The 21,037-nt window shown below is 43.7% G+C and overlaps 1 protein-coding gene and 1 long non-coding RNA gene across 3 annotated transcripts in view; one reads left to right on the top strand and one right to left on the bottom strand.

Moving 5' to 3' along the window:
- The window catches only part of LOC309538775, a 247,682-nt gene that overhangs the window by 34,433 nt on the left and 192,212 nt on the right, over window positions 1–21,037 (top strand). The gene's annotated exons all lie outside the window — the stretch shown is intronic.
- The window catches only part of SYNDIG1L (synapse differentiation inducing 1 like), a 92,947-nt gene continuing 87,710 nt past the window's right edge, over window positions 15,801–21,037 (bottom strand). For both annotated transcript variants that reach the window (XM_082234114.1, XM_082234113.1), the window contains exon 4: window positions 15,801–20,479. In XM_082234114.1, the coding sequence (XP_082090240.1) occupies window positions 20,321–20,479 (159 nt within the window). In that variant the 3' untranslated portion in view covers window positions 15,801–20,320. The remainder of the gene's footprint in view (window positions 20,480–21,037) is intronic.

Genomic DNA, 21,037 nt, shown 5'->3' with positions numbered 1-21,037 from the left:
CAGGATCTGGCAGGGAGATCAGGGAAAAGACATGGGGAGATGGAGCTGAATATATTTTTTTCGCAGCTGTTTTCCCAGGTGTCTCTTTGCCAGCTCAGGTGAGGCCCTGAAAGTGTAAACATGAAGAACAGCCACAGTCTAGATCTCACTCAGTTTAAAACCATGTGGAATCACAGGGCTGGAAGTGATCTCAGTGGACAAGTTGTCCAACCTTCCCTCTTCCTTAGCTCCTGACTAAGTGCTACTGAAAGCGATGAAATAGAATTTAATAGCCCTTAATAAGTGAATTTACACACAGGTCCTATGGATTTTAAAAGGAATTACCTTAAGAAAGTATGCATAGCATTCTTTTAAAGCCATCCAAGTTGGTGGCCCTCACAGCTTCCTGTGGCAGTGAGTTCCATAGTTTAACGATGTGCTGCCATGTGTTTCAGCCATGTGCCTAAGTATGCCTCAGACTTGAGCCCAATTCTGCATCTTGGAAGTAACAGCACAACCATGTTTGTCAGTCCCACTGAGTTTAATGGTGTGAATAGAATCGAAACCATAAGCATCACTTTTGTTGCATTGTAAAGGTAAAGTGACCCCTGACCGTTAAGTCCAGTCGCAGACGACTCTGGGGTTGTGGCGCTTATCTCACTTTACTGGCCGAGGGAGCCGGTGTTTGTCTGCAGACAGCTTCTGGGTCATGTGACCAGCATGACTAAGTTGTCTCTGGCGAACCAGAGCAGTGCATGGAAATGGCGTTTACCTTCCCACTGGAGCAGTACCTGTTTATCTACTTGCACTTTGACGTGCTTTCGAACTGCTAGGTTGGCAGGAGCAGGGACCGAACAATGGGAGCTCACCCTGTTGTGGGGATTTGAACTGCCGACCTTCTGATCGGTAAGCCCAAGAGACTCAGTGGTTTAGACCACAGCGCAGCTGGCCCAATTAAAGCTGCAGTGAAACTTCTGAGCAACTATGTTTAGGCCCAAACAGTACGACTAACAAAAGAACATTTAAAATACTGTAACATAAAATATAGTATTTGTTACACCCAGTAGGCTCAGTCAGTAAATGAGAGGCTCCACCTCTCACCTCAGACAAGGACTAAAAATGCTCTTATAAGATACAAGCCTCAGTTATTCATATCACATGGAAGTTCCAGAAAAAAAAACCTCTTGAATGTTGCAGGGGTGTGAGTTCTGTAATTAGTATTGTTTTGACATGCATGGTAAAGTCCAGTACAGACTTCATGCCCTACTGCATGAAATACAACCAAATCAAGCCCCTGCCTCCATGTGATGCCTACCAATTTGGATGGCTTTAAAAGGATATTAGATAAATTAATAGAGGATAAGGCAATCAATGGATTCTAATCATGATAGCTGTGCATCACCTCCAAGATCAGAGGTAGTAGATCTCTGAAGGCCAGTTGTTGGGAAGCACGATTGGGGAGAGTGCTCAGAACCTGCATGTGGGCTACCCCATAGACATCTGTTTGGTCACTGTGAGAGCAGGAGGAGTCAGATATCTAAAGGGCTGTCAATGGAAGACAGCTTGTTTTCTCCTCTGGAGGGTAGGACTCGAACCAGTGACTTCAAGTTACAAGAAAGGAGATTCTGACTAAACATTGGGGGGGGGGACTTTCTGACAATAAGAGCTGTTTGACGGTGGTACAGTTTCCTTCGGGAGGTGGTGGACTCTCCTTCAAGGAGGTTTTTAAGGAGGTTGGATGGCCGTCTGTCGTGGATACTTAAATTGAGATTCCTGCCTTGTAGGGGGTTGGACTAGATGACCCTTGGGATCCCTTCCAAATCTACAATTCTGTGGTTCTATGACTAGATGGGCCTTTGGTCTGATCCACCAGGGCTCTTCTTATGAGGACAACAGATGCTTAGATTCAAAGAAGAAGTTGGCCTCTCATTACGGCCAATATTAACTGCTGGTCACAGATCACATCTATGGCTGACATAACCCCTGAGATGACAACCTCTCCAGTGGAAATAGATTCATCTGTGCAATTAATTGGCTCTTGGTGAGCTTGTAAGAAGGAAGCTGAAATTACTGTCATCTCCTCGCCTTCCTTATGAAGTGCTTCACTCCCTAATCACACAGGTTTTTAGAAGAGATGGGGAGAGTATGAGAGGCCCTTGGCACTAAGTGCAGGCTTTTAGCTCTTGAACTTCATCTTTCTTAGTCTCCAGTGTAGAGTGTAGTGTGTAATCTGGGAGATTGTTTGCTAGAACCTTGTGACTCATGATAAGAGGAGTCTATAATACGGAACTAATAAAGGCCAGAATGACATAAACATATAACTCAAGTTCTTTGAGCAGAAAATATAACACAAATAAGATGCACATTAATTTCCTTATGTGGTGTACTTCTTTAATGTTGGCTGCATAACTGGTTTTGCTTCCATCACAGACTGGCCAAACACTATTATTAAATACGGTGGAATCTTGGTTCTCGAACTTAATCCATTCCGGGAGTCCGTTCAACTCCTGGAACTGTTCAAAAACCAAGGCGCAGCTTTTGATTGTTGCAAGAGCTTCCTGCACTCAAGAGGAAGCCGCGTCGGACGTTTGGCTTCCGAAAACCGAACACTTACTTCCAGGTTTTTGGTGTTCGGGAGCCGATTTGTTCGTCAACTAAGCTGTTCGAGAACCAAGGTTCCACTGTAGTTGCATTTCTATATCTCACTTTTCCTCTAAGGAGCTTGATCTTTCCACATACCCCACCCCCTTTTATCTTCACAGCAACCCTGTGAGATAAGATTACATGGAAGGATAATGAGTGGTCCAAAGTTGCCCAGGCTGGATGAATGGGTTTCATGAATATTTGTGGGGGTGGGTGGATAGGTATGTTGGGGCAGATGTTTAGGGAGTAGGAGCTATGGAGAGGAACTAGCTGCCTTACTAAGAGCCTACTGGATCCAGCCAATTGCTCATCTCATCCAGCCTTCTGTTCTCACAGTGGCCACCCAGAGGTCTGTGGGAATTTGCACCTTGTGACTGAGCGCAAGCACAGTCTCCCCTCCTCTGGTTTCCAGGAGCTGGTTTTCAGAAGTGTTTACTACTGCTTTGAGTCATACTTGATGCACAGGCTGGATACACATTTAACAAACAGAAAAATAATAATATGCAGAATGACCACATGCCCCCCCCTATTTTTTGGTAGCTATGGAGGTTGAACGTCCACTCCTTTTTGTCTACAGAAGTACAGGGGTTTTGATCGGAATTCTATGGAAACTGAGGAGTCTTCATTTGGAGTCCCATATAAATGGCAGAACTTCCATCTGCTTACAGCCAGTCACTGGCACTCGGCAGCTGCTCCTGCTCCTGGAGGTTTTTACACAGAAAGGTCATGGCCTCGGTCCTTTGGGAAAGAGGCAATAACGACTTTCCTGGTTTTACAGCAGTGGAGGCTTGAATGGCGGCTGGTAATTGGCTTCTCTGTGTGTAAATCCTCTGCCTCTGGTCTCCAGAGAGATGGCAGTGCCACAGGCTGAGTCTCTGCTGTTCCTCTTGACTGCAGGCTGTGGTGGAAAGAGAAGCAGCAAGGAAGAGGGCAGGTGGCTGTGCTTTGAAAGACTCTGTTTTGCTACAGCAGTGGAGAATCCATCCCTATGATAATGAGGCACTTCTATTCTGGGCGTCTGTGAAAGGAAAATATTGATTGAAAAAGCATTCCCCCCCCCACCTCTTGCCCACACTTCTTCCTCTGTAGTTCTTCTCTCTCGAGCGGGTTTTGAAATTAAGATAGAATGTTGTTTGAGGTTCTGTGGTGATGGAAGGGATGGAGGAGCGCAGTGCAAGACCCTCTCGGCATTGTTTGATGTCCAAACTCCATTATACCTGCAGAACAAGAATAAGAGGCATCCTCAAAGGCTTTGCTGGGATGCCTCTGATTCATTTTGGCAGGGTTTATCTGGCCAGTGTGTTTCACAGCTCTCGAGAACCTCTGTTTTTACCTTCCACTTCCCCACCTCTTCACCTCTTAAAAATGCAAGAAAGCATTTGGACACACAAGACAAGCGAAGCAATAAACGGATTGCTCCCCCCCCCCAACCGCCACAGGTTTCATTCATTAGTGGAATGAGTATGACAAGTCAAGGATATTTCCACACAACTGCAGTTAAGAAGAAAATCAGCTATTCTGCTGATTGATCATGCAGAGGAGCACAGTGAAATATGCTTGATTTAACTAGATTGGGAAATGTATTCATTCATCTTATCTGCTGGCTGAAGAGTGAGCGCTGCAAATCAAATGATGCTGACAATTAATTATCTGGTGTAGTAAGCGGAAAATATTAATTGATTAATCAGCATGATTAGCTAATTAATGGTAATACTACAGATTAAAATAAAGCTCTAGTGATCAGAGCTGTCTGTGTTGTCCTATTCTCTCAGTGGGTTCCTAAGTACTCAAAGAAAGACTGAATTGCGGGGTATATATATATGAAGATCAACTGCTGGTTCACATTTGTGATTGTTCCTCATAGTTTCTCAGGCTAAGGAATGTATGTGCTTGTGGAATGATGATTCTCTATGCTTTCTAAATGCCATCTTGGTATTTCCACATTCCAACAGAGGTTTTCAGGTGACGAAAGAAAAGCAATCGGTAATAATTAAGTTCTAGTCAGAGTAGACTCATAAAAATCAATGCACAAAAGTCCATGGCTCTACTCTGAATATCACTAAGATTGGGTATCACCTAATATGCTTTGAGCATTATCAGTGCATTAGCCACAACTGCAGGCTTGCGGTATGACAAGAATACCTGAAGGAGCGTCTCCACCTCCATCGTTCAACCCGGACACTGAAGTCCAGCTCCAAGGACCTTCTGGCAGTTCCTTCACAGCGAGAAGTGAGGTTACAGGAACCAGGCAGAGGGCCTTCTTGGTAGTGGCGCCTGCCCTGTGGAACGCCCTCCCATCAGATGTCAAGGAAATAACTACAGTGGACGCTCAGGTTGTGTACGTGATCCGTGCGGGAGGCACGTTTGCAAACCCGCAGGGTTCGCATCCGGCAGTGCCGCGTCTGCGCATGCGCGGGTTGTGATTAGGTGCTTCTGCGCATGTGCAAAGTGCGATTTAGCACTTCCGTACATGTGCGACTGCTGAAACCCGGAAGTAACCCATTCCGGTGCTTCCAGGTTTCGGCCCGTCCGTACCCCCCCCCCAACGCAACCTGAAACGTCTGTAATCTGAGGTATGACTGTATCTGACTTTTATTTTATTTTTTTAAAAATATTTTTATTACTTTTTTCAGGTACAGATATGAAGTCAGATATATGAGAAAAATAACAGAAAAAAGAAAAAGAAAGAAAGAAATCCATCTATCCAAGACATTTTTTCATAACCGACCGGACTTCCCCACATCTCCCTCACCCTGCATTCTTTACAATAAAAATATCAGCAAATTGTTACCTTGTTTCATGCATTCCTTTGTACTTTCGAATAATTATATTTTGGGTTTAAAATACTTGTTGTCAATTTACTTTTACCTTAAAATAAATATAATATTACTTTAAACTTTAGTCCTTTCATAATTGTAACTTAATTTCCCATATCACCGAATCTTATTGCTGAAGCTAGATTTTCCAAATCATGCAAATTCTTAACATTCATATAACTTATAATATTTTTGTAAATAGTCCTTAAATTTTTTCCAGTCCTCTTCCATTGTTTCTTCTCCCAAATCTCGGATTCTGCCAGTCATTTCAGCCAGTTCCATATAGTCCATCAATTGCATCTGCCACTCTTCCAGTGTGGGCAAATCTTGTGTCTTCCAATGTTTTGCAATAAGTATTCTTGCTGCTGTAGTTGCATACATAAAAAAAGTTCTATCCTTCTTTACTACCTTTTGGCCAACAATGCCCAAAAGGAGGGCCTCTGGTTTCTTGGGGAAAGTATACTTAAATACCTTTTTTTAACTCATTATATATCATTTCCCAGAAGCCCCTCACTTTTGGACAAGTCCACCAAAGGTGAAAGAATGTCCCTTCAGCCTCCTTACATTTCCAACATTTGTTATCAGACAGGTGATATATTTTTGCAAGCTTGACTGTATCTGACTTTTAGAAGACATCTGAAAGCAACCCTGTTTAGAGAGGTTTTTAATGTTTGATGTTTTATCGTGTTTTTAATATTCTGTTGGGAGCTGCCTCGTGTGACTGGGGAAACCCAGCCAGAAGGGCGGGGTATAAATAACAAATTGTTCTTGTTCTTGTTGTTTTTGTTTATTGTTATATCCCCCCCCCAAGTACAGTCATACCTCGGGTTAAAGTTGCTTCAGGTTGAGCGTTTTCGGGTTGCGCTCCGCGGCGACCTGGAAGTAACGGAACGCATTACTTCCGGGTTTCGCCACTCGCACATGCGCAGATGCTCAAAATGATGTCACGCGCATGCGCAGAAGCAGCGAATCGCGACCCACGCATGCGCAGATGCGGGTTGCGTTCCCTTCAGGATGCGAATGGGGCTCCGGAATGGATCCTGTTCACATCCAGAGGTACCACTGTAATGCTTGAGAGCAGAGAAACCTTGCTCCAAGGTGTCATAGGCTCGCAGGATGCTGGGGAATGGTGGCTGGCATCTCTTCTCCCTCTGACCACTCGTCATCATCCCACCACCACTCCTCTGGCTCTGAGGCTTCTTCTCCTGGCAGAGGAGAAATAAAAGAAATAAAAATCCAGAGCTTTTGCTAGTGAGAGGCGAAGCGATATAGCTGGGGTTAAAAAATAAAACAAGATCTGTGTCTGAGTTGAAAAGCCTGCAGCTCCCTCGTATTTTAATCTGAGTGATATACACAAAGAACATGGAATGCCAGAAAGCTTACACACATGATTGATGTCCCTTTTCTGGGGAGAAAGTAGTTTAGATTCCAGAGCTGTCATTCACCGGAGAAGAACTGGTGAAATGCTGCAATGGACAGCACGTGCCAACTGCCTTCACCTAATGTTCTTTGGTGAGTGAGGCTAAAACCAAAGCAGATCAAGGGAAGAAGAATGATTCAAGCAACTGGCCTCGGCGCCCTGGCTTCTAAAAAGACTGGGATCTGTAAGCAGCTTCCCTTCCTGTCTGTATGAAGTCATCTGGGGCGGCCTGCCAAGGTGAAGACTAGCATGAAGAAAGGGAGGCAGGAAGCCCTGGGTGTCAGCCTGGCTCAGCTGTGTCAGTATCTTAGATCTGTGTCAGACAAAGCAGCATGTTTCCCTTTGATAACTTTCTGTTTTCATCGGCTCCTAATAGGCAGCAGCACACAAAGCAAACTCGGGACAGATAAAAGAGATCTCTCATCGACAAGTCCCCATCTCAGGAGGGAGGCACTCTCTTAGATTAAAAAACCGGTAATTTAGAGTACAACTTGAAATTACAGAAACAAGATAAAGGGATAGATAGGAGGAGGGATGCCGGCTGAGCTTTTCAGTAGAAGAAGGGAGAGGAAAAGACAAACAAATGAAAAACAGAAGGAAGCTTTCTGCACAGCTACCTCGAAAGAGCTGGAATAATGAGTTGGTCGCAGGTCATTGGGAGAAGGAGTGGATGGCACTACAGAATGCCTTGAAGACTTTCAGGCTTAAACACAGACAATATTTCATCTAGGAAATCTGCTTTATTTAATTTACAAAACTCTTAATATTTTGAAAATCTCTTAAGTGATGCACTGGCTAAAAAGCAATGCATCATTAAAATATTAAAAGAAAAACAGAACCTCAAACCAGTAAAACAGCAATATAAAAACAGATTAAAGTGAAGAAAACAGAAATTCAGAAGATTCAAAGACAGAAAACAGGGTCCAGTCTTATGGATCAAGGAAAGCCTTCTGGGTGGGGCGGGGCGGGGCGGGGGAGGCTGTATAAGACGATCTGATGGTTGCCACAGAAAATCCCTTTTAGGTCATTGCCATATGATTTTCTGTAAAGCTATGGTTTTCCCAGTAGTGATGTATGGAAGTGAGAGCTGAACCATAAAGAAGGCTGATCGCCGAAGCATTGATGCTTGTGAATTCTGGTGCTGGAGGAGACTCTTGAGAGTCCTGTGGACTGCAAGAAGATCAAACCTATCCATTCTGAAGGAAATCAGCCCTGAATGCTCACTGGAAGGACAGATCCTGAAGCTGAGGCTCCAATACTTTGGCCACCTCATGAGAAGAGAAGACTCCCTGGAAAAGATCCTGATGTTGGGAAAGATGGAGGGCACAAGGAGAAGGGGACGACAGAGGATGAGATGGTTGAACAGTGTTCTCGAAGCTACAAACATGAGTCTGACCAAACTGCGGGAGGCAGTGGAAGACAGGAGTGCCTGGCGTGCTCTGGTCCATAGGGTCACGAAGAGTCGGACACGACTAAATGACTAAACAGCAGCAGCAGCAGCAGCAGCAGCAACAACAACAACAACAACAACAGGGTGTAGAGCCACAAGCAGTATTTTCCCATATGATCTAAGTGATCTTGCAGGTCTATGCCGGGGGAGGTCTTTCAGGTAACCTGTTCCTGAGCTGTTCAGTAGTTTATATATAAACAACAAGATGTCGAACGTGACCCAGCAGCTGATCGGCAGCTATTACTCAACTCTTCCTATGAATTGTGGTTTCAAAAGCTGTTCCAGAAGAATAAAGGTCTTGACCTGTTTTTTGCCTTGACCTGTCGATGCCATTCTCATCTCTCATTTTGTGAGTGTAACAGCAGCAGTCTTGTTGGAGAGGAAAACAAACAACTGTTATTTTTACCTCACTTATTATTTCAGTATCCTCAAGTGTCTCTGATATCCTAGCTTAGTTCAGAGGTCAGATATTTCAGCTTTATTGCTAGGACAAAACCCACCATAAAGCTCAATATAAACCAGTATCTGCCACTGCCTGTTGATTCTCTTATTCCCTTCTACAAAGAAGGACTCCGAGACCACTAACCAGTTATTGTGGATATCTATGCTATGTTTACTGGGAACTTTTGCACAATTGGTGTAGTGCTATTTACACATGCATTGTTGCTGTTCTTATAACATGTTCTGAGGTCTTAGATCAGCCCAAGCACTGCTGACATTGTTCGTAAGTGTGCACAATGCTGTGCTTGTGTTGAGTCAGTCATGTGATTATGTACAACATATGGTAACATATGGCAATGTTGTCTACTCCATACTCTGTGGGCTAGAGAGTTTATTTTGCCCTTGCCATTTCTGTGAGTATTGCAGTTTGTGAGCAGGGTAACACTGGTGTTCAAGGATCCTTTGAGAAACCATAACAAGAACAACATCAAATAATAATATTAGAATCATAGAATCATAGAGTTGGAAGAGACTACAAGGGCCATCGAGTCCAACCCCCTGCCAAGCAGGAAACCCCAAGTAATAATAATATTACTTGTACCCCAAGTAATAATAATATTACTTATACTTCCAACATAATAAAAACCCAACAAAATATCAAACATTAAAAACTTCCTGATCCAGGACTCCCTTCAGATGTCTTTGGAAAGTAGTGTAGTTGTTTATCTCCTCGGCATCTGATGGGAGGGCATTCCACAGGGCAGGCACCACTGCTGAGAAGGCCCTTTGCCTGGTTCCCTGTAACTTCACTTCTTGCAGTGAAGGAACTGCCAGAAGGCCCTTGGAGTTGGACCTCAGTGTCTGGGCTGAACGATGGGAGTGAAGATGCTCCTTCAGGTATACAGAGCCACTACCATTATGAGAGAGGCTATTAATAATCATGGACGGTACACAACAGTTCTTATTTCAACTTTCTGAATCTGAACACTGAAGAGGCTAATGAGGACATACCTCCTCTTCCTTTCCTTGAGATTCATATAAAATGTAATGTGCAGTTATGGAGAGGGGTTGATTGGCTGGGTCTTGGAGCATGGTTAATGCTTCACTATGTGAGGGAGTGGTCCTTCTTCTTCTTCTTCTTCTTCTTCTTCTTCTTCTTCTTCTTCTTCTTCTTCTTCTTCTTCTCCTCCTCCTCCTCCTCCTCCTCCTCCTCCTCCTCCTCCTCCTTTATTAAATTTGTCCTTTATCTGCAGATCTCAGGGTGCCATTCACAACATAAAAATACAATATAAAGCACAAAATACATGCAAAAAACAAGAACAAAAAAACAAACCCCAAAATGCCCCCTCCCCCCTATAGACACCAGAACTGGACCCATTATTTTGGACAGACTACCAACCAGTCCCAGATACCCGCTTTCTAGAGAAGGTGGTGGAGAGGCTTGTGGTGGGGGCAACTGCAGCACTCTTGGGTGATACAGATTAACTAGACCCGTTCTAATCTAGGTTTAGGTCTGGCCATGGGACTGAGTCAGCCTTGGTCACCTATACTTAGAACAAAACAAGGGAAGTGTGACCTTGCTCCTTCTCAGTCTCTCTGTGGCTTTTGATACCATGGAACATGGTATCTTCCTGGACTGACTGCGCTATATAATATATTAATAAAGGAAGAAGCCAAGCATTTAACTTACATGATTACTGCAGTTCCAGGATATCTGCATAGCTACAGAAGGCAAACAGTATCAAAACTGCCTTCTGGTAGGATGGCAATATCAGATTGCCTCAGCATTGAAGATGCGAAAAGCAAAAACCTGAGAGGACATTTACTCTCCACAGGTCCTGCCATCTGACAGCATTATAGGCCATTTCAGGTTTACCTTTAAGGAAAACCTGTATTAAGTGGCATGTTCTTTTCATCAGATAGAAGTGAATTTATAAAATAATGAACTCTGAAAGACAGGTCTTTGATCTGCAGAAGATTTAGCACAGCGATAGTCAGGAAGGAAAATATTTAGATACATGTCATTAGCATAAAGAAAACTAATTGGCTTCTGCTTTGAAGTGGCAGCAATTAGTCGCTGATATAACCTTGAGTCCCTTTGTCAGGGAAGTAAATTCAGTTAATACAGGTAGGACTAAATATTAAGGTACCACAAGTCTGGATTAACTACTACTGTATATTACTGTTCTTATATGACACCCATTTAATCATTTATATGACACTAACTATATGTCAGTGTCAGGATATATCACCCCATTTTAAAAAGCTGGAGTAGATTTTTAAAAAACCCTGGACAACATATATGAAAATATATTCTAATACAGGTGTAATTCTGAAAGACACTTCTCAGCAAAAATACAAAATTGTAATTGAATTGGCTCAAATGGGGTTAAGATGGCTTCCTGTGAGAGATAGATAATGAAAACTTAAATCTGCAACTTCGCCAGTTCTAAAGCAGCCAGGGACATTATTGTGTGGCCTGTATTTTTAGCCCAGCTTCTGATACCATGGGGAATTTTATATGCAATGATATGTACAACACTGGTAAAGTGGAAACTTACCCAAATCTGAGATGCTGAGATCTTATTTCTGCCTTTTCTTGTGATGAGCATTCCTCTTCCTGTGGAAGCTCCCTGTATAATTTAGAACCTTGATTTTGCAGGGTTCTAAAACACAGGGGAAATCTTGATGCAAAAGTAGTAGAATGAACCTGTCCAGCTGGAGGATGTCTTCAGGATGGGGCAACTTTATAGTGGTGTTGTTGTTTAGTCGTGTCCGACTCTTCATGACCCCATGGACCAGAGCATGCCAGGCACTCCTATCTTCCACTGCCTCCCGCAGTTTGGTCAGACTCATGTTTATAGCTTCGAGAACGCTGTCTAACCATCTTGTCCTCTGTCGTCCCCTTCTTCTTGTGCCCTCAATCTTTCCCAACATCAGGGTCTTTTCCAGGGAGTCTTCTCTTCTCATGAGGTGGCCAAAGTATTGGAGCCTCAGCTTCACGATCTGTCCTTCTAGTGAGCACTCAGGGCTGATTTCCTTAAGAATGGATACGTTTGATCTTCTTGCAGTCCATGGGACTCTCAACAGTCTCCTCCAGCACCACAGTTCAAAAGCATCAATTCTTCGGCGATCAGCCTTCTTTATGGTCCAGCTCTTACTTCCATACATCACTATTTACAGTGGTACTTCAGGTTAAGTACTTAATTTGTTCTGGAGCTCTGTTCTTAACCTGAAACTGTTCTTAACTTGAAGCACCACTTTAGCTAATGGAGCATCCCGCTGCTGCCATGCCACCGAAGCACGATTTCTGTTCTCATCCTGAGGCAAAGTTCTTAACCTGAGGTACTATTTCTGGGTTAGCGGAATCTGTAACCTGAAGCGTATGTAACCCGAGATACCACTGTATTTGTAAGTTAATTGGAACAAAAATAGTTGGAGAAGTGGTCCAAGGCTATTCCTCAGAAAGAGTTGACAGAATTGTGATTCTTCCAGTTAGTTTTTCATGATTTTCATTGCTGTACAGTTCTAATTGTATTGTTTTACTGTGTATTTTGATTATGCATGTTTCTATTTAATTTTAATTTATTTTATATTTAATTTATATTTTAATGTGTGCATAAATCAGAATTGATGCTTTTGAATTATGGTGCTGGAGGAGATTCTTGAGAGTCCCATGGACTGCAAGAAGATCAAACGTATCCATTCTTCAGGAAATCAGCTCTGAGTGCTCACTGGAAGGACAGATCCTGGAGCTGAGACTCCAATACTTTGGCCACCTCATGAGAAGAGAAGACTCCCTGGAAAAGACCCTGATGTTGGGAAAGATGGAGGGCACAAGGAGAAGGGGACGACAGAGGACGAGATGGTTGGACGGTGTTCTCGAAGCTACAAACATGAGCCTGACCAAACTGCGGGAGGCAGTGGAAGACAGGAGTGCCTGGCGTGCTCTGGTCCATGGGGTCATGAAGAGTCGGACACGACTAAACGACTAAACAACAACAAAAAAATCTGTTTTTATTTTTGGAAACCTCTTATAACCCTATTTTGGTAATAGGTGGTATGTGAAATTTAACATAAACAATAGCAATAAAGGTAAGGTAAAGGTAAAGGTAAAGGTAGAGAACCACTGGATGGTTAAGTCCCGTCAAAGGCGACTATGGGGTTGTGGCGCTCATCTCGCTTTCAGGCCGAGGAACCTGGCGTTTGTCCGCAGACAGCTTTCCGGGTCATGTGGCCAGCATGACTAAACCACTTCTGGTGCAACAGGACACCGTGATGAGTGCCAGAGCGTACGGAAACACCATTCACCTTCCCTCCTCAGCTGTACCTATTTATCTACTAGCACTGGTATGCTTTCAAACTGCTAGGTTGGCAGGAGCTGGGACAGAGCAACGGGAGCTCACCCTGTTGCGGGGATTTGAACCACCGACCTTCCGACTGGCGTGGTTTAGACCACAGCGCCACCCACATCCCTGATAATCAATAACAGTAACTTGACAGGCACATATGTGAGTCACAAAAATAGACATTTTTGAGTAGAAATATGAGGTTGGTGGGGTTTTTTGGGGTTTTTTTGTAGGATGAAGATGCTGGATTTGTTAGGGAAGATGTCCCAAGTTTTCAAGGTATTTGGGAAAATTTGTTTGTATGGATTCCCCCCTCCCCCTCCCCTGTTTTTCAGCCATTTCACACGGACAAAAGTAAGTATCTACTTAGGAGCTTTATGCCTCCGTTCAAATCTAATCTCAGCATTGCTCTCACATACATGCCCTTGTGAGCAGCCACTCTCTTTCAGCCCACAGCCAGCCATCTGGGAACAATAACACTGACCCGCCTCACAGAGAGATGCTGCGAATGGCCAAGTGGTGTGCAAATATTTATGATTCTCTTGTGCGTCTTGTTACCCAGCCTCAAAGAGTACAGCTTGTGGGAGATGGCGGGTGTCTGGGCTGCAGGTTAAGAAACAAGAGTCCTTGGGGCTGGATTCCCATTTTCAAAGAGTTTTTCAAAGTCTGAGCAAACTCATGAAGCTGCCACTTACCCAGACACTTGTTTTTCTCTCCTTTGCTTCTTTTCTCTTTGCTCCAGGGGATGCAGCAGACGCTCAGAGTCTATAATAAGTTATTCTAAGGCAGCCACCATGCTGATTCTATGGATTTCAATTTCCACTGTTCTCCCCTCCAGACGGTTTCTAGCTGGTACACTCATTTTTGCAATGTTTCCCATGGGAATGCTCTCACATAGCTCTGCCCTTCTGGGATGAACAGAAATTCACATTATTAGTGGGAAACCGTTTTTTAAATTTTGTCAGCCTCTTTTAGAGCAAGCTTCTTGCCTTGCAGCAAAATTAAACAATGCAAGCAGGGGGAAATGTCATTTTATAGTTTTTACTAGACGTCTACAGTGCGTAACTTACTGTTACTTTGAGTCATTAAGGAACAAATGCTGAATCCACAAGCTTCTTGGGTTTGTTTTCTTTTGGGGGTGGGGGTGCGGCTGTCCTTCTTATGACACACTTTTATTTTCCGCCTGCCTTCTCCCACAAGGACTCAGAAAAAGGTTATTGTACGAAACTCTAGAAGGTGTCCAGAGAAGGGCAATGGCGAGGGGCTTGGTGACCAAGTTCTATGAGGAAAAGTGGAATACGCTGGGTATGGTTGCACTTGAGAAGAGACAGTTAAGAGGTGATATGATAGCCATCTCCAAATATTTGAACGGCTTCCACATAGATGATGGAGCATACTTGTTTGTGGTTGCTTGTGAGCAGTGTTCTTCAACTTTGGGTCCCCGGATGTTGTCAGGACTCCAAGGCCCTTCATCCTCATCTAGCTTAAGGTAAAGGTAAAGGATGATGGAAGCAAAGGCACAGGTAAAGAATTACAGATAAGAGCAACCTTTGCCAACCAGGCACCCTCTGGTGGTTTTGGACTACAACTCCCATCATGCCCTGCCTAGTTAGTACAGTTGCACCATGCAGGTCTACATCATTGCAGAAGCATTCCCCCATCAGTTTTAGCTTGATGATTGAGGGAGAATGTGTTCTCCTGACGTATTGGCAAAGAAGAATATACTGATATGTGAAGTAGTCAAGGGAAATGCCCAAGGCCATTTAATGTATCAGTGGCAATCCCCTAAACAGACATTGTACACAAAAATGCCCATCTATAAGTAGCAGAAGTGGGTTCTGTATTGTTTCTGTTTCCCTTCCAATGGACTGAGGACTTTGCAAACATCATCACCCGTGTCAGCTCCAAGCTGTGGCTTGCATTAGCAAAGTAAACGCTAGACTACATGAAAAGCGTCGAGCTCTTGCAGTCTGGCTCTGCTCAGGGGACAAATTGAAGGAGAGGATTTAGGGTCACAGTGACAGGGTCCAACATCTTATATATCAACTGACAACTTGTACGCACATATAGACTCTGCATGTATAACCAGAATTCCTGCGGAAAGGTGGGCGTGCAATCACATACTAACCAACAGTCCTACTTGGAGTGGGACACTCCAGATTTACAGAAGCAGCCCGGCTTCTATTTGACATCCCGGATGTCCCGCTTCAGCCATCTTGCCTTTTCTGTGGTAGCCTGGTGTCCGCTGCCACAGCCTCTGCAGCCTCCATACAACCAGAAGTGGTTGCATCACATTTCCAGAGTGGGAGCACCGCTTCTGGTGGCCACGGTGAGGCCGCAGGGGCCGCAAGAAGGCTGAGGTCTAGCTGCCACCATGGCAGTGGAGGAGAGAAAGACAGAAAATAGAAGGCGGCCCAGTTGTGGGCGACATGGTGCGGGGTGGGGTGCCCTGGATTTGGGTGAGAATATGTTGGGGGTATGTAATCATGCAGGGGGAGCCTTCGCTTTTACCAACTGTAGGCATGGAGGCTCTTCGGTGACTCTATGGAGGTCAAGGGCAAGATCTGCTTCTGCAATCTCCCTTCACGCATTCTCCCTGGACTTCTGGTTTTGCTATGCCCAAGAGTCTTGCACGAGTTACCAAATGCATCCCATTCCCATGTTCTTTCCCGCATCAGAAGTTGATACTATCAATAAACACGTCCTTCATTTCCTTTTTATTATATTATTCCGTTATATAAAACATAATGGGCCCCTTCAGAGGTTTCTTCTTCCGAACAGGTGTCTTTTCGTGTGTGCTTCTCTCTCCATTATGGCTCAAGTACAGCAGAAATCTCAGACATTAACATGCTACTTTAGAATAAAATGTACACCTGAACTATACACAACATGCTGAGCCTCTGACAGAATAGCTACAGCGTGCACAGATAAATCCAAGACAGATCCAAGTCTGTACCTCTAGACACAGATATGGGATGCTGGGGCGGGAAGTACTGAGCACTCCGGTAGAAAGCTTGAGAAGGAGGTGAAGGCAGAGACTTTAAGGACTCAGCTAGACTGCTAAAGAAAAAACTATATGCGTTGTATGCGCGATATAACATTGTGCCACCAGATGGTGGCAAGGAGTCCCGTATTTCTCTACCTGTTTTCCCAGTTTAAATTTACAACGCTTAAAACCGAAACGCTTCTTTGATGTGTCTAGATCCAGCCTAGCTTTTCAGGGAAAGGGTGGTTAAATTATTCCTATTAGAAAGCACCTGGAAAATTGTTAAATACATACCACCAGTCAATGTTTCTCTTGCTGCTTGATTGACGTAGTATTTTAATTCTGACACTAGGGAGTCAATGGACACTTGGCTCAGCAGGGATGGGGAATCTTGGGGCCATATCTTGGGGGGACCCTCTATCTGGCCTTGGGGAACAGGCTTGAGTCTTGTAAGACCTGCTCCCTCCCTTGCAGGTTTTCTTCACCTGGCCTGGGAGGGCAGGGCCCTGACTGACTCCAGCTACAAAAACTGAGGAACACAAACCTGGGCTGGGTATTTTTTTGTTTGTTTGTTTGAGGGGTTTGTTGCTGTAGGTTGGGCGTATCTTTATTTCATATGCTGTTGTGATTTATGTTCAGTTTGGTTTTGTATTTTTAATGTTTTATTTATTGTTTACGACTACTTTTGTAGTTACATATTTTTTTTCATGTTGTGAGCCACCTTGAGCATGGTTTGAACTGTGGAAAAACTATGTAGGTGGCATGGGCGTAGCCAAGATTTATGTTGGGGGGGGGCAGATTCTCTGTTTGTTAAGAATATTGTATTGATTTAGGGAGGCATCTGCCCGCTGGCTACGCTCATGTTAAGTAGGTAAACACCCTCCTGGCCACACCCCTTGCCAGCCCTAAGAGTGGCTTTTTTTGCCTGGCTGAATTGTGTACTGGAACTCTGATAATGCCTCTTGTTTGCCTGGAGAATAGAGAGGGAAGCCTGCAATGTCTGAAGAAACTAGCCTACTATACAAAAGGTAAAATTCACATCCATTGCTCCTCCCACTTTGCCTTATCCATGACTGCCATATAGCTCCCAGAGGTTTGCGCAGAAGAGATGTAGCCCTCAGGCTGGAAAAGGTTCTCCAGCTCTGTCTGGACTAGAGCCTGGAGATGACCAAGGGGTCATCTCCAACTACCCCAGAGTTGGCCTACACTTCTTTTTCCTTCCTTTCACCTCTGCTAAGTCTTCTGCTTTTCTTCCTCACTTGTCAATAGCACAGCCCAATCTCAGTTCTTCCAGCTCAAAAGTCTCCTCTGCCCACTCTCCCTCCTTCTTGGAATTGCTAAATCTTATGCCAGCACTTGCAGCCCTGCCGGCATACGGCTTCTTCATTAACTTCTGCTCACTTCCTTGTGATGCCTTGGAGACACACTGGAAGCGCAGACTAACCTTCCTCACATTTCATTCACAAGATAATCCACAGTTTTCTTAATGGCCATCCTATTAGCGAACAAAAACAGAGAAACAAATACCACATTAATTGAGAACGGTATACAGGCACTGTCAAGCACAGCCCTGGAAGGAGCTTCCTCTAGTGGGCATGAGGTTTTGTTGCTTGTCATTTCCTTTCAGAACTAAAAACCCTTCAGTACCTTTCCCCCCCTGCACTTTGATCATTAACAAACATTGTTTTCTCCCTCCGGCTATGAACAGAGTTAAATTAAATCCTTGCCTCAGGAAAGGCAGACTTCTTGGTTTTGCGTCATACAACAGGCATGGAAGTGAAATCAAAACACTTGTGCTTTGTTGAAGTGGTCATAACTGGGAGTTTGCTTCGTGCCAGTAAATTGTTCGTGTGCGACAACACAGGCTGGGGAATGGCATTGCAGAGGTTTTACCACCTTAATTTTTCCTGAGTTACTTTACCCAGAAGCAGCAAGTGTCTGCATCTCTCGTTTCTCTCTGCAGCTTCTCTCTTATCAGTGTAAAATACAGTTTCGTTTCTTACTAAGTTTGGCTGAAGGATTTGGCTTTTTCGACCTAGGTATGTCTCGAAGTTTTTATGGCACCCGTCTCAAAGGGATGCTCAGGGCAGCTTCCAAGCACATTAAAACTGTCAATAATTGAAACATCAATAATAAAAAGGAGAAAACCTACAGTTACTTAAAAAGAAGAAGTCCCTATGCACATCCCTAGCTATCAAATGTTTGTGTGAATAGCAATGGCTTACACTATTTGCAAAAGGTGAAAGGTTCAGACATAGATGGGCTTTTACTAAATGTCACAACCAGAGAAGATGAACTCAGAGAGAGTCAGTCAGCCTGTTGCAGTTAAGAATGGCACATTCAGCCTAACATCCCCATGATATCATAAAGGCCTTGTAGGTTTAGATGGGAAGAGGCTTTATACCACCACCACAAATTGTGCCCAGAAATATATTGGCTGAAAGTGCAGATACTGGAGTACTGCTGGTCAGCTCTACTGCAGCTAAGCTTTGGAACATATTCATGACATTCCCCACATTCAATTCACACTTAAGGCCCAAGCACAGATTCAGAATCGAGACCTAAGCCTGGCATAGAGACAAGAAGATAGAACACTCGATGTAATTTTCAAACCAATGACCCCACTTAACAAATACATGCATACATTGAACCAGAACAGAGTGCCATAGCACCCCACAGGAAAGAGATTACAAACATTTAACTATAAGCACCTTCTGTGTTCTTCCTGCCAGGTACGAACAGAGCCCCTGCAAGGCAGTCCCATGGATTTGAGTTGTTTTAGTTCAAATGACTTCAGTATCTACACTGCCCTTATTTTTACTATGTATTTTGTGTTTTTTATATTATAATTTTATGTTGTGAATGGTATACAAATTTAAAATAAATACATAAATAGATGGATAAGGGCCAGCTTAGCCTAGCGGTTACTTCGAATCTATCTTTGCAAAATCACCAATTGCTTAATGGCAGTTCAATACTCTGCAGGCACTGTCTGGCTTTTAATAAATAAATAGGTGGATAACTTTGGGCACAGCACAACTAAATTGACTAAAATTCAAGCATTCCCACTTATGAGCCAACCCTATATGTACCTACTCAGTAGTAAGTCTCACTGAGTTCAATAAGGCTTATTCCCAAGTAAGTGAATATAGGATTACAGCCTCAGATGTATAAGTGTCTGCACAGAAACAGGCACAAGAAAGCTCCCATTGCATGTAGAGAGAATAATGGTAGCTGTAGAACCATTTTTACACAGAACTACAACATCTTATCCATTCAATTCCATTTGCCTCCATAGGCTAAGGTCTGGGACATTCCGAATGTGATCAAAAGTGATCAAACCACACCACGTTGGGGTGACTTTTCCATGTCAAAATGGTTATGTTAAGCTATCCTGAGTGACAGTGTAATGCACATGTCAAAATATAATTAAAAACTGGAAGGCCCATGAGGACTTTCTCAAGCCCCTTTAATGAGCTTGGTTATAGTTACTGTAATAATTGTCTTATTTAAAGCAGGTGTGTATCTCAGGTTGAAAGTGATGGCTGGGCGTGATTCTCCAAGGCCATCTTATTCTATTGTGGCGGCAGGGAAAGCCTCATACAGGAGCTGTAGGCAGAGGGGCAAGTTATATGAACAAAGCCTCTGAAAGAGAACTTTTATGGCACGTAGCTGCTACTAGTTACCCAAGGGTGAATTATTAGCATTTGATGTTTCAAGTCTTGTCATCGGCATAATAATGCAAGTATCTTGACAATGCTGTTTGCTGTCATCGTGTAGCCTTCAGTCCTATCTCCCAAAAGAAAGACTTTAAATGAACTGAATCTTCCCCAGCCTTCCTCTTCACTGTGTGCCCTGAGTAGGCATGGGCTTACATCCGACAGGTGACTTCACAAACACCAGGTCTAGCACACATGGACATTGGTTTGAAAACACCCTGCAGACAACATTTGAAAAACTGTCCTATTCCCTTTTTTTGTTCCTGACAGTCTCAAAATCCAGGATTTTCACTCTGATCCCCCCCCCCCCCGCTTTTAGCTTGTCAGTCCATGATACAAAGTAGGTCACAGTATATGTTTTATCAGAAAAAGGAAGGAGACCACACAGACAGTCTGTATGAGCACAGATTTCTGTTTAGGGAGTGCTCCGTAGAAATCCTTGTAAGCATAGTGTCCAATGTTTCATAGGAAAGTGTGTAATCCGAGAGAATTATCCATCTGATGCAGAGATTCTTCACTATACGTGGCCACCTTTGGATAGGTAAGCAATCAGTGCTACAATCACTCCAACATACACTCCTGTGCCGATGGTGATAGAGAGCGCAGCAAGGAATAGTGCTCGCCTGGACGCAGAACTTGCCAGGTGAAAGTCCCCCTTGGAGATAGCCTTACTCGTCTGGAAACAAACAATAAATACATTATTTGTATCAATGTACAATAGTCTCAAAGGCTAATAATATCAGCTGTTTTTCAGTGAAAAGAGAATGCTTTTGTCTTCCTCAAAACTGCGTGTTAATGTATAATAATAATAATAATAATAATAATAATAATAATAATAATAATAATAATAATTTATTATTTATACCCTGCCCATCTGGCTGGGTTTTCCCAGCCACTCTGGACGGCTTCCAATGGAAGGTTAAAAATACATTAAAACATCAGTTGTTAAAAACTTCCCTAAACAGGGCTGCCTTCAGATGTCTTCTAAATGTCATATAGTTGTTTATTTCTGTGACATCTGATGGGAGGGCATTCCACAGGCTAGGCGCCACTACCAAAAAGGCCCTCTGCCTGGTTCCCTGTAACTTCGCTTCTCACAGGGAGGGAACCGCCAGAAAGCCCTTGTTGCTGGACCTCAGTGTCTGGGCTGAACGATGGGGGTGGAGACGCTCCTTCAGGTATACTGGGCAGAGGCTTTAAAGGTCAGCACCAACACTTTGAATTGTGCTCGGAA

This window comes from Podarcis vaucheri (genome assembly GCF_965113315.1).
Source record: "Podarcis vaucheri genome assembly, chromosome: 1".
Classification (NCBI taxonomy): Eukaryota; Metazoa; Chordata; class Lepidosauria; order Squamata; family Lacertidae; genus Podarcis; species Podarcis vaucheri.
Note: the sequence above shows the minus strand (reverse complement) of the source record. Positions and strands in the feature narration are given on the sequence as shown.